General features: G+C 41.3%; 1 protein-coding gene across 1 annotated transcript in view; it reads left to right on the top strand.

The window, feature by feature from the left end:
* The window catches only part of LOC106813704 (serine/threonine-protein phosphatase with EF-hands 2-like), a 35,346-nt gene extending 20,892 nt beyond the window's left edge, over nucleotides 1–14,454 (top strand). The window contains 8 exon segments of the mRNA XM_014817912.1: nucleotides 4,064–4,195; nucleotides 4,802–4,987; nucleotides 5,888–6,030; nucleotides 7,618–7,724; nucleotides 8,297–8,315; nucleotides 8,622–8,658; nucleotides 10,371–10,458; nucleotides 13,581–14,454. Of these exon segments, the coding sequence (XP_014673398.1) occupies nucleotides 4,064–4,195; nucleotides 4,802–4,987; nucleotides 5,888–6,030; nucleotides 7,618–7,724; nucleotides 8,297–8,315; nucleotides 8,622–8,658; nucleotides 10,371–10,458; nucleotides 13,581–14,041 (1,173 nt within the window). The 3' untranslated portion in view covers nucleotides 14,042–14,454.
* The last annotated feature ends 3,472 nt before the right edge of the window (nucleotides 14,455–17,926 follow it).

The following is a 17,926-nucleotide window of genomic DNA, read 5'->3' as shown; positions in this document are numbered from 1 at the left end:
GAGAGTGAGAGAGAGAGAGAGAGAGAGAGATAGAAAGAAAGAAAGAGAGAGAGAGAGCGAGAGAGAGGGCGCGAAGAAGAAGAAGAAACAGATAGGCACCGAAATTAAGAGAAAACGCTAGATTTGTGAGAGACTTAATAACCATTTTTTGCTTTCAGGTAGAAAGTGGTTATGAGCAATGTGTAGATATAGAAGAAAGCCAAACCAACGGCAAGCTAGGATCGTGGTGCTACTCACTATGTGGGTGCGACCACTGTGAATGTCTGTCAGCAACACCTTGCTGCGATCCTCCGTCTCTCATTATGAGTTCATCCAAAACTAATTCGTTGTGTAACAAAATTTGCGGTTGCTTTCAATGCGTATGTACCCTACCCTAGTATCTGGGTAACGAGAATCCTTTTTGACGTTTTCAAATAAATCTCTTCAGTTACCGTCAAATCATGTTTGTTTTCGTTATATGTGCAGTTGTTATACGCCATTGATAATAAACATTGATATCACGTCGAAAATGTGCAGAAAATCAGAAGAAATATGCATAACACATTCTCTAATCCCGATGTATTTGCAATTAATATTAGAATAACCCTACCTCCTCTGCCTAATTCTATTCTATAAACGGATTATTTCCTTGAAACCGTAAAAGGTCTTCCCTCGTCGTTACTTATATTATTTAGCCGCTACCTACGATGACCGTACCGAGACCGGACCTAATAAAAAGGCTTGTGGAATAGATGTAGTTTAGATGTATACGATTGCAGATATCAGTAGTGTAGAAGCGATAATGGTTGGTTCGGCTCATAAGGAGTTCGAGGCATATATAGCCAAGATTGGGAATGGAGCGAAATGACACGGCATTGTCAATATATATATATATATATATATATATATATATATAAAATTATATTCTCACCCTGCTCTCTAGCACAACACTGCAGCAGACATTGGTTCTGGTATGTGTTTGCCTACACCTTGCGGAGATGTGTGCAGGGCTCAGGAGTAAATTGTCAGCTGACATTCTCCTTGATGGTCTACGTATATGGTGATACCTGAACAAGTTCAGACGCTCTATAGTTAGTGAATTCGCAAGCGATTGTCATATTATTCATGTGGCATGTGCTTGTCGTGGTCTCGTGGAATATAAGGCGTGTAAGATGCATGTCCCATTGCCGCTGGGGTGTGGGGCAAAGGGGCAGCTACTGTAATGAAGCTAAAGTCAGTTACGATATAGAGCAACGCCGCAGGACAGGCACGGTTCTTGACCACGTCTATATCGAGGCTTAGATCCGACACAGGGACACACCTCAGGCACTTGGTGACATGGTCACTCGCGTCGTTATAGCCAGTTTTATACGAGTACTGCCAAGTACGACATTCCGAGTAAACAAAAGAAACCCTCCCCCTATCATTAAAAAAGAGGACAGTGGCCTTGTTGCATATAGACATTAACCTGGAAAACGTAGCACTACTAGATCACGTGACACATCCAGACTTGCTTAAATAGAGACGTTTTCTAACAGAGGAGCAGAGAGGAGATATATATATATATATGGGTATGTGTGCGTTTGTGACCGTGCATGCAGGCGTGATGCTATTCAAGTTTTATGCTGATTCATCGTTAAAATGTAATGGCATTTCCCGTAAATTGTATATAGCCGGACCTTTAACCAAGGATCCCACACCTCAGTCTAGCAACTCGCGATAAATATCTACAAACGGAGCCTAGATTTTGTGGTAATTCTAAAGTATGTAACGAGATGTTAGAAGGGCAAAGCTGCGAAGCAGAACCACCAAGTTAACAAGTGTAGAGCTGCGAAGGGAAACAAAATGGATCTTTGTACGAAATTATTCTACATTTGACTGTGGAGACAATTTGCGGGTTTAAGTTTGATGCGTAAGATGTATCACCTGGTCGTTCTGGACCATGGGATGATGGTCCGCGTTCTCTGATAAGCCAGAACAAGAATTCTTGCGAGGTATTAGGTCCATTACCTAAACCTTTCTCTCTAAATCCTTTGCACTATTCCTTAATTTAGAACGAAAGACAGCCTACCAGCGATGACATTGACGGCCTTCGATAGGGGCTGTTTGAAGCATTGATGGGTTACTTTAATCGCAGTCAAAATCGCCAACAGTATAACATCCTAATAAAAAGCGATTTGTGTCAACTGTGCTACCTTGGTGACTTCACCTACACGAATGAGGCGAAGAAGCAGAAGTTGCAGCTCATATCGTAGGTGGGAAATGCAGACAGTAATTATGACAACAATCCATCACTTACTCTTGACGGACTGCTAGCATTCCCGTGAGCACCTTAACGCTGACAAGTAATCAGAAAAAGGAAATGAGCTGCGGCGCAATGACTGTAACAGCCAGCAAGGTTAACACCTAGAGTAAACCATTCGCCAAAGAACATGCACATGTGTCATATGGCGCTAAACCCGTTATTGCTCTCTCAGCACAAAGAAACGCGCAATGACCTGTGAAACCTCTCGCGCGCAGGGGTTCACAAATGTTTCACAGACCATTTTTACGTAGAAAAGCTTACAGGGACGTCACCATTAGGCAGTTCTGTGTAATGCGTCTATTTGCGATTCTATATAGACCACCTATAGCCACGCTTCTCCACGGGAATATGCCAAGGGCTAAACCATCAAAATAGAGGCGCCGTAGACCTACCTGGATACCAATTAAGAATAGTAGAAATCGAATCATTTATAAGTGTCGATGTACTCGTGGTGTGCGGAAACACATGTGAGGATGACGTAGGCAACGTATAATAGAATGTCTATATATCTATCTATCTATCTATCTATCTATCTATCTATCTATCTATCTATCTATCTATCTATCTTAAAATAATCTATAGAGCAGTCACGTAACTATGGACATGATGAATAGGTACAGAATGCTTCAGTCGATGTCATAGACGAATGTTCTCATGGGAAATCATACATCATGTGGCAAACTAAATGAATCATCGCGGCAAACTATATTAGTGAACGTTGATTAAATGGACAAAATTTCACGCTCAAAATTGCTTGCGCGATTAATTCTAAAAGCCACATGTATCAGTGTTGCTTCTACTTCCTCTATTTCCTCCTGAGGCTTAGCCTAGACAGTGTTTCTTCTTTTCTCGTATATGGTACCGCATATTCCGTTTGTTTTGGCGAACAGGAGTGAATAAAAACAAAACCTGTTTTTTTCACTCCTGAACACAATTACATCGTGTGATATATATTATCTTAGCGTGCCGCCTGATGACTATATATCTCGCGGTAGGTTTGATATCACCCACGGACTGGTCGAAGTCAGTGGATGCGGTGATGGAATTAGATCTACCCTGGCGCACGCTTAGGTCGAAGCTGGTGAGGACCACCGCCCAAGGCTTAGTCGACTATAAATCATCATTTGAAGAATTCACCTTGCATCAGTTTTCAAAGGTCAGACATATGTGTGCTCTTTGTTTCATACTACTTGCAGCTCTGTCATATATATATATACGTCTACAGCGTCTTCTGTACATGCATGCTGGCTTTATGAAAGCTAATCACAAACGCTATATCCGTGCATTCGCTGCGTATTTTGTCATTACCTGATATATTCTTGATGATAGCACGGTAGCCCTGGAATCGCGATCGATTAGACTTTGCAGAATCCGCGCGACTCTCACACACACACGCACGCACGCACGTGCACGCACGCACACGCACGCACACACGCACACTCGCACGCACACTAGCGCGCACACACGAACACTTACAGATATGGTGTAGTGGGTCACGAGACAAATGCATTGATTAATATAATCCCTCTCCAAGCTAGGGTGACTAATGTCTTTGACTCGCTTGCCTGATCATGGATGACTAATTATAATGTACGCATAACTGAGCTATCGATCCGTCAGGTAATGTGTGTGCGGCCTTGTGGTAATGCAAAATCTCACGGGAATGCGTTCTGGCAGTATTTATCGAGTAATGTCAGATCCTATCAGACATCCACTACCAGGGTACACGCGCGCATATAGCAGTTTATCTCGTGCGGAATTTGTCGCGCATTGTTGCAGTATCTGTCTGCATTGAGGCCTCCCCGTACCATGGATGCAAATGGTGGATCCCGTCTCTCAGCTAACGGTGTCGACGGCGACGATGACAGCAACATTGAAGTGGATCACATAAACCTCAGGGAGTGGAAACAGGTGCGATTAAAGGACGAGTCCACGTATAACTGACATACTGTCTGTGCAATTCACGTGGATATGTGCCCAATTTATTCGTCTGTGTTTGGTTGGCCAAGACATACACTACGAGTAGGAGTAATGGTTGTATATCCCCGATTGCTACAGCCACCGGTAGCTTTATTCAATGTAGCTACTATCGTGTGGCTTCTGTAAACCTCTGTAAATGTGATTATGCATCACGCATGACAACTGCCGACGGTCGGTCGGTCGGTCGGTCGGTCGGTCGGTCGGTCGGTCGGTCGGTCGGTCGGTCGGTCGGTCGGTCGGTCGGTCGATCCATCGATTGGTCGGTCGGTCGATCGGCCGGTCAGTAGTCAGATAGATTGATTGATTGATCGGTCGGTCGGTCAGTCCGTATAACACCCTTGACCTTTATCTCAGCAATTGCCTAATATCTGTGCTGTGCGCCAGTATCGCTCCGCTTTTGATTATAATTAGTAACGCCCAGCAGGTAAACGCGCCTGCGTCCATCCACATCGTGTTTCGGCGGTGGTTCTTTCTTCGGCTCGTGTGGGGCGGGCGCCGCGGCCATTTTGTGACCTTTCTCTCGGCCTGTCGCCGCAGATTTTGGACGTCCTCTGGAGCGACCCGCGCCCACTTCCCGGTTGCAGCCCAAACACATTTCGAGGAGGCGGTAGCTACTTCGGTCCCGACGTTACAGACATGCTGCTCAGCAAGAACAACCTGCAGTTGATCATCCGTTCGCACGAGTGCAAACACGAGGGTTATGAATACTGCCACGACAATAAGGTATGAGCAGAGATGATAGGACTATAGAGTCACGGCGGTCTCATCTAATAGAACCTCTCTGCTATAAGGGCGTATCAATGAGCAAATCGCGGCAATGAAGTATAAATTGAAATAATATATGATATATAATAGGATATATGATATATATATATATATATATATATATATATATATTATATATATATATATATACGATATATAAGAGGATAAAGTATAAATAAAATCATGTATAAGCGGCATATTTACGGTGTCCGGATGGTAAAGGGCATTGGGATAAACGGACCCAGTTTTCATCGTAATTTCTTGTTATATCTAAAACGAATGATGTGCATCAACGTGTAAGCTGTGTCTACTTTTAGTAAAGGAATCATTTTTCTCCATCCCATCTACTATGGTAGAAAAAGGTGAAAAAGAATGAACGAGTGAGAGTGAGCGTGAGAGAGGTAGACCGTGAAAGAGGTGGGTAAACAGAGAGAGGAGCTGAAGGACAAAAAAAGAAGAGAAGAAAGAGGAGGAGCAGGAGGTGGAGTATGAGAGTAAGGAGGAGGAACGGGCGTAGGGGGAGTCGGAGGAGAGTATGAGAGTAAGGAGGAGGAACGGGAGTAGGAGGAGGCGGAGGAGGAGTATGATAGTAAAGAGGAGGAACGGGAGTAGGAGGAGGCGGAGGAGGAGTATGATAGTAAAGAGGAGGAACGGGAGTAGGAGGAGGCGGAGGAGGAGTATGAGAGTAAGGAGGAGGAACGGGAGTAGGAGGAGGGGAACAGGAGTAGGAGGAGAAGGTGGAGGAAGATGTTGATAAGGAATAGCAAAAGAAGGAACAGAAGGAAGAGGAAAAGGGAGAGGCTGTATGAGGATGTGTAATTGAAGTATGCATAATGCGATTTCACACGTGTTTTCCAGGTTCTAACGATATTCTCAGCATCCAACTATTACGAGTTAGGAAGCAACAAGGGCGCGTACATCAAACTATCGTCTGATATGAAGCCCCACTTTGTCCAGTACATGGCTTCAAATTCACACAAGAAGCTTGGCCTAAAGCAACGGTGAGTACTGTTGCCCAAGTGAGTCAATGACGCATGCGGTGTAGCACACATCCTCATTGACCTTACGTTTAGCGACTATTGAGTTTTATCCTGCGTGCATCATGTCGTGTTTTCGATATTTTTCTACACAGTTTTGGTAAAAAAAACTTCCTGATATAACCGGATAACTATGTGTAGATGTACATCAGCGTGCCCGAGTAATAGTAAAATAACTGGTACTGTATGGGTGTAAAATCTCCAATTATCCATATCTCCAAATGATATTATATCAAACCTATAGCGATAGAACCTTGCTGTCTCTCGGATTTGTGCGTTTCCCTTTCTGTTACCTATGTTTAATCTGTAAAAAAGGGTTCAAATATATTTGTTTGTAATTGCTCGCCTATGATCTATTTTTGTTGTCATTGAATGTTGTGTTGATTGCATTCGAAGGTGTTCCGACCTTTGCCCATGGTAGTAATAAAACTTTCTTTCATCCCTGTTGCTATCTCCCAGATTTTCAAGGTACATTGTTCACTGTGACACCCAGTATGCACTGTGTGCGCACACAAGTGTTGTCAGTGGATGGCACCACACATACTGATATTAACCTGTGTTTGTTGTCTGCATTAGCTTCGTGTTCGAGATGATCTTGTCTTGCAAGGTAGTGTTCAGTAATATGTTGTGAGTGTGCAGGCAGTAGGTATATTTGCACATGCATGTGTGTCATCCGTCGCAGATAGTTAAGCGATTAGTGTATCCGATGTTAGATATTAGCTGTGAGTGTGAGGTTATTGATACTCGACATAGTTGTGATTCACATCTAATATTATTTATTATTTAATAGATGTAATTTACGTCAGTGAATAATGACTACGTCCGTCAACAATGTGCTAATAATTTTGGCCGCCAGGGAAATAATACATGATAACTCATATGAAAACCGTAACTGTGTAGGTGTTAGCCACATACTGCATAATAGAGATGATAACATTCGCAATCACAGGACCGACTACCTGAGAGCAAATTCTGTGTTTGTATGATGTATTGTAGGCTGGTCGATATATATGTTGTGATAGCTTCGTATGCGTCGCCCTGTTGTTAGATCACTTTTGACAGAAATTATATTCACTTAATTGGATTTCTAAGTCTTCTATATTATTTTGTTAAAATAATTTTAATTATATTGTAGGGGAATTAATAGCCCCCTGCTATAATAATAAAGTTACCTCTGAAATTGGATCATAAACCATAACCAAAGTAACAATGCTTATAATAAATCCGCTAATATTGTAGGACGAGAGAGAGAGGGGGGAAAGAAATAACTAATTCTTCAGAGTAGTATGCCATGTTTTTTTTATTTTGGAAAAACAAAACGAATTTTTCTCCCACTGTTGAATAGAATTGCCTTAGTACGTTTAATATTCCCTCATTGCAACGCATTCACGTGTACTACCATTCAATTTCCAATGTGATAATTCTACATATGAACTGTCAATAAAAAGATAGCATTTCGTAGAATGAGCTCCTGCGCCATTAATGCCCGCACAGTGATTTCCTCACAAGGATGAAAAGTTGATTCTTTTGCCTCGCACTGCGCTGTTTCAGACTAAGTTTAGTAGAGGAGTCAGCGCTACGAGACGTCAAGGAGAAACTTTATAGCCATCAGTCAACACTGATGGAGGAGTTCAAGAAGTGTGACCCAGCTAACACAGGTTTGGCAGATTCAGAACGCCTTTCACTCCCACTATTATACTAATGAACTATTAGTAATGATACTATTACTAACGATATATTATTACTAGTGATAATATTACTAATGATACTAATGATGATGTAAGAACTAATGATACTAGTACTAATTAATCGAGATTTGTTCGAGATATCTACGAGAAGGTCGAGTGAGCTTATCAATTTCCTGAATTGGTTCATGAAGAGGTTCGATTGGTTACGCTCGAGATCGTGAACGTTTTACGGAAATGACCGACTTCCCGTAAAATGTTGTAGAGCGCACACGCATAAATCTTATGCTACCTAATGCTGCTGATGTCTTATGCCGCGCCTCAACCCTGGAGGCCGTTGTAAGAAACATCGTGAAGTTAATGCTAATGTTAATGCTATAATAACACTTCTGTCAACGGTTTACGGGTCGAAGTTAATGGCAAGACCAATGTTAAGACTAATTTTGTTTCTGACAACGGGCCCCTGGTATTCTCCAAATGAAGCCACTAGAGCGCTGCAGTGTTGATCAAGTATGAATATGAATTAGGGTTACACACTGGTTCAGACTACAGCTCCCAGTGGAAGTATTTTAACAGTGCAATCGGGAATTTACGCGTACCTCGCGCACACCTCGTGTATGCGTATTCATCGTGCAACTATACTGTTGTTGTTTTTGTTGCAATGTCTATAAGAAGAATTAATAAGCTGTTATTTACAAGTGCAAGATAAACAGCACTTTTACCAGCAACAGTGAAAATACATCCTGATCTGTGTGCAAATTACAGCATGCCTCGGATGTTGGTGTTGATCGGACGTATGTATATGCGTATTTTTTCTGGCTTGACTTTTATTAGGACTTATAATTCAAATATTCGTGCTTTTACCTATAGGTACGGATTTATCAAGGAGCTAATGCACAAGTACAAGGTAGGCCTATCAAGTTGACTTATTAACCTCAGCTGTTGTTGCAATCACCCGAACTGCGAGTCGCGTATCATCGTATAGCACTGAACAACATGCAACACAACTACAAAATCCACCGAGATTTTGCTCTAAGCACAACAGGCATTCGCTTTTTATGATCGCCTACACGCAATGCCACAGGATTTCAAGATAAAATCTTACATTGGTAGCTACGCTTGCTCACTTTCTACTAAAGGGCAAACTTAAAATCCCTAGAGAGATCCTCAGAGGTCAGAGTGAAACGTTCTATATCGGCGCATGTCGTCGGCCTGTGATGCATTCGATCAGAAAATCACGACTAAGACGGCTTTTCACTGCATCGAGTGGCCTGCAATGCTTTCAGGCGCACTCGCGTAGAGTGCGCTGCGAGAATCGATACGAAGGGATTTATTTCCGCATGCGTGTTTACGTGTTCTGAGATTCAGCCACCACTGCTGACACGCGTGCGACTCCCTTCCACACACACGCGCGCGCACACATACACGTATGCACGCACGCAGACACACATACATACACACACATACCACACACGTATGCACGCACGCAGACACACATATACGCAAACAAGTATGGACGCACGCAGACACACATACATACACACACATACGTACACACGTCGTATGGACGCACGCAGACACACATACACGCACACACACACACGCTCCTACATATACCCACATACACGCACGTACGCACGCACGCACGCACACACACACACGCATACATACACATACGCAAGCGCGCGCGCTCTTACATATGGACATATACACGCACGCACGTACGCGCGCACACGCGCACACGCGCACACGCACACACGTGTACCGCACCTCACCCGGAAACGCGTTTCTTTCTTGTTCGGTGGTTCCTCGCGCGGTACCTCTCTCTAGCGGTTGCCGCTCCGCCTCTGGCGCTAGCTTCGTGCACTGACCTTTAATCAGTATCAGGTTTTCTCGTGTTACGATTCACTAATAGAACCTCGTGGAACAAAATGCAGCTCACGCGTCATAGCCGTGCACACGCACGCACGCACGCACGCACGCAGATGTATACGCAAATGCACTTACACGCGCACGTGCACATTCGCATTCATTTATGCACGCATGTTTACGTGACTAATGCACGTACTAGTCTTGCAATGTTTCTATTTCACCCGTATTATAACATCTATAAGCGCTTGTACGGTATAGTTATAACAGGAGTGTCGTAATATAGACTCCTATATTATTATATATCCTATATAATAACACTGCTTTATTTTCCTTTCTGTGCTACATAGATCTGTTAGTTAGATAATGTACACTATATATATATATATATATATATACGCAGGCACCCAGACGAGAGCAGTAGACGAGATTCGAGATATTCGAAAGATTCGAGTTCGATTCGAGTTTCGATTCGAGTTCGTTTCGAATTCGATTCGAGTTTCGAGTTTCGATTCGAGTTCGTTTCGAGTTCGATTCGAGTTTCGAGTTTCGATTCGAGTTCGTTTCGAGTTCGATTCGAGAGTGTGTGTGTGCGTGCGTGCGTGCGTGCGTGCGTGCGTACGTGTGTGTGTTCGTGTATGTGAGAGTGAGAGGAAGAGAGAGAGAGAGAGTGGGGGGGGGGAGAACTGCTGTTTGTGGCGTGCGCGCATTGCCGACGTTGCTTAGAACGATTTTTTGCACTTCGTATAGACGTGCGGACCGAGCGTGACAGAAGTGCTCTACAGAAACAAGAACTCATTGGAGACGATCTTTCGAATAATGGACAAAGACAACTCTGGTACGCTGTGGCAGTTTAATGATCTCGGTGTTCCGTCGTCGGTGACGACGTGCGCCGTTAGGGGGCAGTTGACATTGCATTTAAGTGTCGCCTTTATCGTCATTGAGACGTTTATCCCCGCGGTTTCCCCTGGCGGTGTCACCGTTGCGAATACCCAGAGTGGATGGCGCCTGCATGCTATATATGTGAGCAGTAATGAGCACGTCGGTATTGTGTTTCTCTCTGGTGAACCACGGGCACGTAGGCAATTTCAGAGGAAGCAATCATTGTCTGTGCATTTAAGTGTATAGGGATACGATAGAGAGGCGAACGTTGCACGCACGCACAGAGTCGCAAACAATTCACGTGCGACGAGCGCGAGATAATGCAGGTAATGAAGCAAGCGAACGTGTCGTGCGAGAAAAGCAGAAGCTAGGGTATTAGTCGATTACTTTGGTACGCTGAATGCCTCTATATAACACTCTGGAACACTCTCACGTTCGCTGAAGAGAGCCGGAGCCTCTGTAGCGTTGATTTTAAAACTATTTTGCATATTATCAATAATAAATATCTGTGGCCATCGATTAAACGACCTACATGCGATGGTGTCCCTGAGGCATAATGTACACAAGGTAAATAGCTGTTTAGGAGCGACTAAAGAGATTGAAATAGTGGATCGGCGCCCTTTTCTATCATGCGCTCATAATCCTTAAATAGTGGATCAGCGCCCTTTTCTATCATGCACTCATCATTAATTCTTAAATAGTGGATCAGCGCCCATTTCTATCATGCTCTCATCATTAATCCTTAAATAGTGGATCAGCACCCTTTTCTATCATGCACTCATCTTTAATCTGTTTAATCAATTTCTGTCCTGAATAACTATATCCTGATGGCCTGACCATCTTAGTGATGACAAGTTCCCATAATGCCACAGTATTATGCGTAATTGCTAAGGAGAAACCACTTAAAGGAATATACCTCCTGGTCAGAATAATACAGTACGTTGTAATAGGCATAGAAGCCTAATTAAATGGCCTGTTATCAAGGAACGGCAGAATTATATATGAGACAATTTTTAGTTAATACGTGTCATCGACTAACAGGTAAGGGAACCAAGCATCTGTATCATTGTCTTGAAGATATTAATAAACGTTACAAGAGAGCAGGCTTCTAATCAGGTAATCATATTTCCGGGGGAGGGTACTCACCTTTTTTGGGGGTAGGGGTGCTCCACCTAAATGGGGAAATTGAGGGCAAAATGATGACTTGACGGTGAAAACATGGGGCGAAAAGATGGCTCGAGAGTGAAAACATGGGCCAAAACGATGGCTCGGCAGTGAAAACATGGGGAAAAAAGATGCAAGGGAAAAATTGGGGGACAAACGGAAAATGGGGGGGGGCAATAATGCGGCGGATATATATATATATATATATATATATATATATATATATATATATATATATATATATATATATATATACGTCACTATGCGGATTACCCCCCTCCCCACCCCACCACCACCACCACCCCCACCACCACCACACCACCCGGGTCATATTCATTTCAAGGGAACGTAATTCGTCGTAATCTGCTGTCTAATTATTAGGAGTGTATAATATAATATAGATATTATATTATATGATTCTATTGGTTCTTATATTATACACTGCTGTAATTATCTGGTGATCACTAGTGGCTCGACAGGCACAGCGAAGTGCCTTCCTTTGATAATGACATCCTACGCAGATAACTGGCTATAAGTGAATTTCGTACGCGACCCCTCGCTTATAATCATCGAAGTAGCTCTGTCTCGATCGGGTCGCATCAAAACAACATATCCATATCAAAGTCACGTATGTATCATGTATACTATTGTAAACAACCACGTGTATATATATGCATATATATATTATATGAGGAATGTTTGAAAAGGCAGTCGCTTTTAGGCAGCTGCAACATTTGATGTTGAACACGAGTTGGCACTTATCCGACACTGAAGAGCGATGAACAGCGTGAAAACTCATGCGGATATTATTGCATGGGTTCGATAACAAACTAAGCCAAGATGCCGGGCATATATACGCACGCATGCCTCCACTCTGTATTTATATAGCCTAATATCTTCATCACGCTATATGGGCAGCTGCTCGTAATGGCTAGCGCAAACAACGAGAATTGATTCTTTCGTTGGCTCTAGTTCCCTGTAAAGGAGACCTGACACTGCCATATATATATATATATATACAGTGTAACGGTAACAGCACTTGCGCGCGGCATAAGAGAAACGGGTTACTAAACCAAAATCGCCGTGACTGCGTAGAATAGCGGCCAGCGGAAGTTAAGAAATGGGAAGAAGGATTGATAGAGAAGGGTGATGTTTGCTGATGAAAGCAGGGTAGTGCAAGCTAAATAACGTTAAAATCAGATGGTTTCAATGTTCCTTTTTCATGTTCTCCTTATCAGTATTGATAGTGTTTTATAGATTTGTTATGTTGTCTCTTCATACGAAGTCATAGTTTTAGTCTCACTTGCATGTTCCCATGGTCAGTAATCTCATTGTTATAACTGTTGATTTTTGGTGCGTGTTGTTGTTTCATTTGCATGCTCCGATAGACCGATCGCTACTAGATCGCTCACATATTGGTCTGATAGACCAAATAGTACAAATCTTAATTGTTCAGGAGGTTCATTTCTTCATAACATTTGTGCCGCATTATCTGTAGCCTATTATGCTGTATTATTATGCTTATTATGCTTGTTATTGTGCTGTAGCGGAAATAGTGCTATCAGTATTATGATATCCATGAAACAATTTAAACTTTCTGCACTCGTGTTCCAAAACGCGGTTCAAACCTTCAAGCCCCTGATCAGTGTACCTTCGGAATAACAGACCACTGCGCCGTTTCCCCGGACATCGATGACCCATGCATGATATCAGGGGTTAATAATAACAAATTAGTATTTCATAATTAATTTTATAATTAATCATTATAATACATTTACATACAATACATCTTATTATACATACATTACAGGCATACATACATTATATACATTTATTATAATACAATAAAATCATTTGTTTTCATAATTATTATTTGTCATTATTAACCCCTGATGATATGCGCTCGCCTTGTAGGTAGCATATCGATGGAAGAATTCGAGGAATCCTGTCGGCTTCTCAGTGCTCACATCAAGACGCCCATCTCACCGCAGTACATCAAGGACCTAGCGAAGAGCATTGACATGAACAAGGACGGGTGCATCGACTTCAACGAGTTTCTCGAGGCGTTTCGATTAGTCGACCGCGACCACAGGGCCAGTCAGAATGCAGCCGGTGAAAAGAAGGCTCGGGACACGAATAGTGAGAAAGTGAATACGAGAAGGAATGAACTCGAAAACGACGACGCTGATGCTGTTGAAACGACGAATCGTGGGAACGCGAACAGCACAGGCAAACTGGAGAACGAGGCTACCGAGACAGGAGATGCGGAGATTTGTGAAAATGCAAATGTCAACAGAGAGCTTGAGACCGTTGAGACGGTCGTCGAGGCAGACGTTACACTACAAATGCACCAGAAACCCATATCCGCGTCTTAGTAAAGCGCTATATATATATAGCTCGCCGCCGTGCTTTGGTGCTTTCGTGCGTAAATTTCCGCAAAGGTAGGGTTTAATACACATGCATCAAAATCAATGTCGCATGCGTGACAGCATGTTATACATATATATATATATATATATATATATAGGGTATAATATAAAGTCAGGGGCGTCATCATAATTATATGCATGTATACTAATACGCTCGTGTTGAAATCCATACGCGTGTACATATAAATTGTTAGCGCGCATTTGGGACGGCTAACGACTGTGTATGTGTGCCTGATGATATGTAATTATGTACAAGTAAAAATATCATTACTAGTAGTACTACTAGTAGTAGTGGTAGTGGCTGGTATATTTTTGTATAACTGGCCAATACCACGAGAGTGAATATCCTGTATGTGTAAGTGAGTATAGTAAATATATATATATATATATATATATATATATATATATATGTATACTCTACTATTATATACTACTTATATATATATATATATATATATATATATATATATATATGAAGGTCGCCAGCCAATTGTAATTGTGTAAATCTGGATAACTCTCACGTGCAACACGTGCGCCCGTAGGCCTACTTATATAAATTCGATATTCGCGTATAAAGATATGTACATATCTTTATTATACGCTAAGCTAACAATACGTGTTTAGCTGTTATATCGGTTATCTCTAACAGCCCTGACATACATAAGCATCTTGGTTAATCATCGTCATTTCATCACACAATACTAGAAGCCTCGACGGATGGTATGTGCATGCAATCATAACGAATTATACTACGTAGGCATTGGTGTCACATGAAATCACAAGGGGAATATATATCATATCTTATCAGGTGTACAAGAATAATAATTATATTTCTTATTGAAGTACTCTTAGGTATATATATATATCAAATGCGTGTACGATTTTCACACTCAGAAAATTGACAATGAACAGATTGCAAAATAAGTTATTCTCAAACAGTATTTTGTAAAAAAAAAGCGATACAAACCATGACAATATAGATCGTGTATGATATTATAGTATTATGGACTCTTGTAAATAACTATGTTAGTCTCATGTGGAAGTTTACTGTGCAATGGTGTAAATTCATCCCGATTTTTACGTTGTTTAATTATCTTGCTATCGATTAATTATGCATTTAATAGCGTGTATGTAAATATTAGCTCATCGGGATGCGTGGAGTTTTGTGACTCCTAATGATGAGCAATAAAGAAGCTTACTGAAAAAATAAGAAGTTTGCTGATCAAAAAGAAAACGTTAAGTTCAAAAGTTGATTATAAAAAATAGTTTATAGTTATCGGTGAAGATGAAAACACTTGTCATGAAGTTTGCGTTGTAGGTAACAATATATCTATACCCTCTAAATTATTGAGGAAGGTTAGTAATAGCCTTTATTGCTGTTGCTACTCATAGAGACGATACTATTTACGGGGATTTTGTATTATTTTTTTTTTGTAAATATCTTTTATAATTAAACTAGATACGCTAGTCTAATAATTAATATACAAAATATTACGCAAGTTTTTGACTTTCTTACAGTTTCTTTTAGTGTTAAAGATGTGTTGAACTTTTCGGCATAACGTCATAGTTTTTCAATTTGTCGATTGCATTTTAGCCGTAGCAAGAGATTTATGCCACCTATTGTTATAACAGGATAAATAAATAAACAGGTATATGTGAGTCGTTATATTTTACAACGTTATTTACAGCAATATTCGTACAGAGTTTAACGTGACAGCGACATATTACAGAACATGCGATTTATCATTGATGCTGGTACTAAACGTATTATGCGCGAGTAGACTGTGATGTTTTTCTTAGACATATAAGTTTACTTTGTGGTTTGTTATTGTTTCAATCTCCGATTGAAATTTTAGGGCAATGCATATAATCAAGCTGTAACTTAAAGATATGTTGTGCAGTCTTTTAAACTGATCAGATATTTCCAAAACCGAGCTGCGTGTATACGAATACCCAGTTTATTGGAAAGTAAAATACAAAGCCAATCGCAAATAGGCCTACATTATCATAATCTTGTGTATGAGAGCTCTTTCTATTGGAAAGTCTGTGACGCACGTAGTATTCTCCACAGGCGGTTGTGCAGATAGTATAGGTCGCAATACAGTCAAAAATGATAAAAACTACGAAGAAAACACAAGAAGAAAATTAATATAGATATATATAAGGGAAAATGAAATAGCGAAATGGAAACCTCATATGCTATGAAATGTACGATTATTGCACCAGGGAGAAATACTCATTTTACATACCAATGTATTTGGTTATGTTGGTTCGAATCCCATCTGTTTATTTTTTATTTTTATTATTATTTTATTTTTCTGTTTAGGGTTAGGGTTAGATTAGGATTATGGTTAGGGTTAGGGTTCACAATGCGTGTGTACACATGTATATTATGGACCCGAGCGATCCCGAAGTTGCGCCCTACATTTCCGGAAAATTAGTATTTCTCCCCGGTACACGATTCGAAATGTACCCGCTATTTTATCCTAATCCGCACAAATTCGGAAATCCCACGTGTGATATGGACGTGGCGATACTAATATGATATAATAACTCATGATCGATCACTCAGCAAACTTCCGTAAAGTCCCAAATCCTTGGGGTCGTTGACAGTGAAACGCAATTTTGATATTAACACAGTTATCGTTGCAGCTAGTTATGAGGTGAGAAGCTTTATCATGTGGTGTAATATGCTCAGCAGGAATATGTCTGCACAGTATTTCAAAGTGCACTGTTATTACTTGGGAAGGTGTATGATGGGAATGGCTATACATATATCTAACAATCATATTACATATTATATACATATACATTATTATATACATCGAACCTGCCGTGGAAACTGCATATTCTGCACATCATGTAATGCAGTGCTGCCATCTGTTATTGTTTAAGCGGATTTGATAATTAATATCAAAGTTGTGCAAATCGATAGTATCAGGAGCGTATAAATAATGACAAATATTTGTCATTATACGCTCCTGATAGTATATATAATAGATATATGGAATATGTACTATCTACTACACGCCTTTCTTCAGGTCGTTATTGAAGTTAAGTTATTCGTAGGAGAAAGCGTTTATCCTTATGAGTCGTGACCTAATATCCAAAAGAACAGCGCAGAGCAATAGATCCATTGTTAACGAGGCGGCGTTGAAACGTGGGGTTTGCGATAGAGTGGGTGTAAAACGAGATTAAGATCTGAGCCAAGAGCAAGAGAGATAGCTCTTTTGAAAAACCTGTATAATATCTTAGCTATGTACATGTGTTCCTGTCTGAACGAATGCGTAACGTTCGACTTTCAGAATTTCCTCTGTATTTTGGCGTGAAACTCGTGATACAGTCAAAATGTCGCAAGAAGCTGTCCAATATGAAATATAGTTTGTGGCGCCTCGCTGCCGCTGCTTTTATTTTTTTCCATCCAACTTTCAAATTGTTGGTAAATAGTACTGCGCATATCAACGCCAGTCAAGCCATCAGTGCCCCTTCAACGCCCAGCAGATCATCGAGACTGACTGCATGCTAACAGAATGCGAAATCTTTACGATTTCTGGATATTACGCTGCGGCTTGACAAAAGACGTCAATACTTTTCTCGAGAGTTTCGCCGTGTAAGTCGACCCGGGCAATTGCTCCAAATGATATACGAACTAGAAGGCCTCTCTCCCGCCTCTCTCTCTCTCTCTCTCTGCTCTCTCTTCTCTCTCTCTCTCTCCCTCTCGTCTCTCTCTCTCTCTTCTCTCTCTCTCTTCTTCTCTCCTCTCTCTCTGCATCGTCTCTCTCTCTCTCGTTTCGCTCGTCTCTATCTTCTCTCTCGCCTCTCTCTCTCTCA

This window comes from Priapulus caudatus, unplaced genomic scaffold (genome assembly GCF_000485595.1).
Source record: "Priapulus caudatus unplaced genomic scaffold, Priapulus_caudatus-5.0.1 Scaffold812, whole genome shotgun sequence".
Taxonomy (NCBI): domain Eukaryota; kingdom Metazoa; phylum Priapulida; class Priapulimorpha; order Priapulimorphida; family Priapulidae; genus Priapulus; species Priapulus caudatus.
Note: the sequence above shows the minus strand (reverse complement) of the source record. Positions and strands in the feature narration are given on the sequence as shown.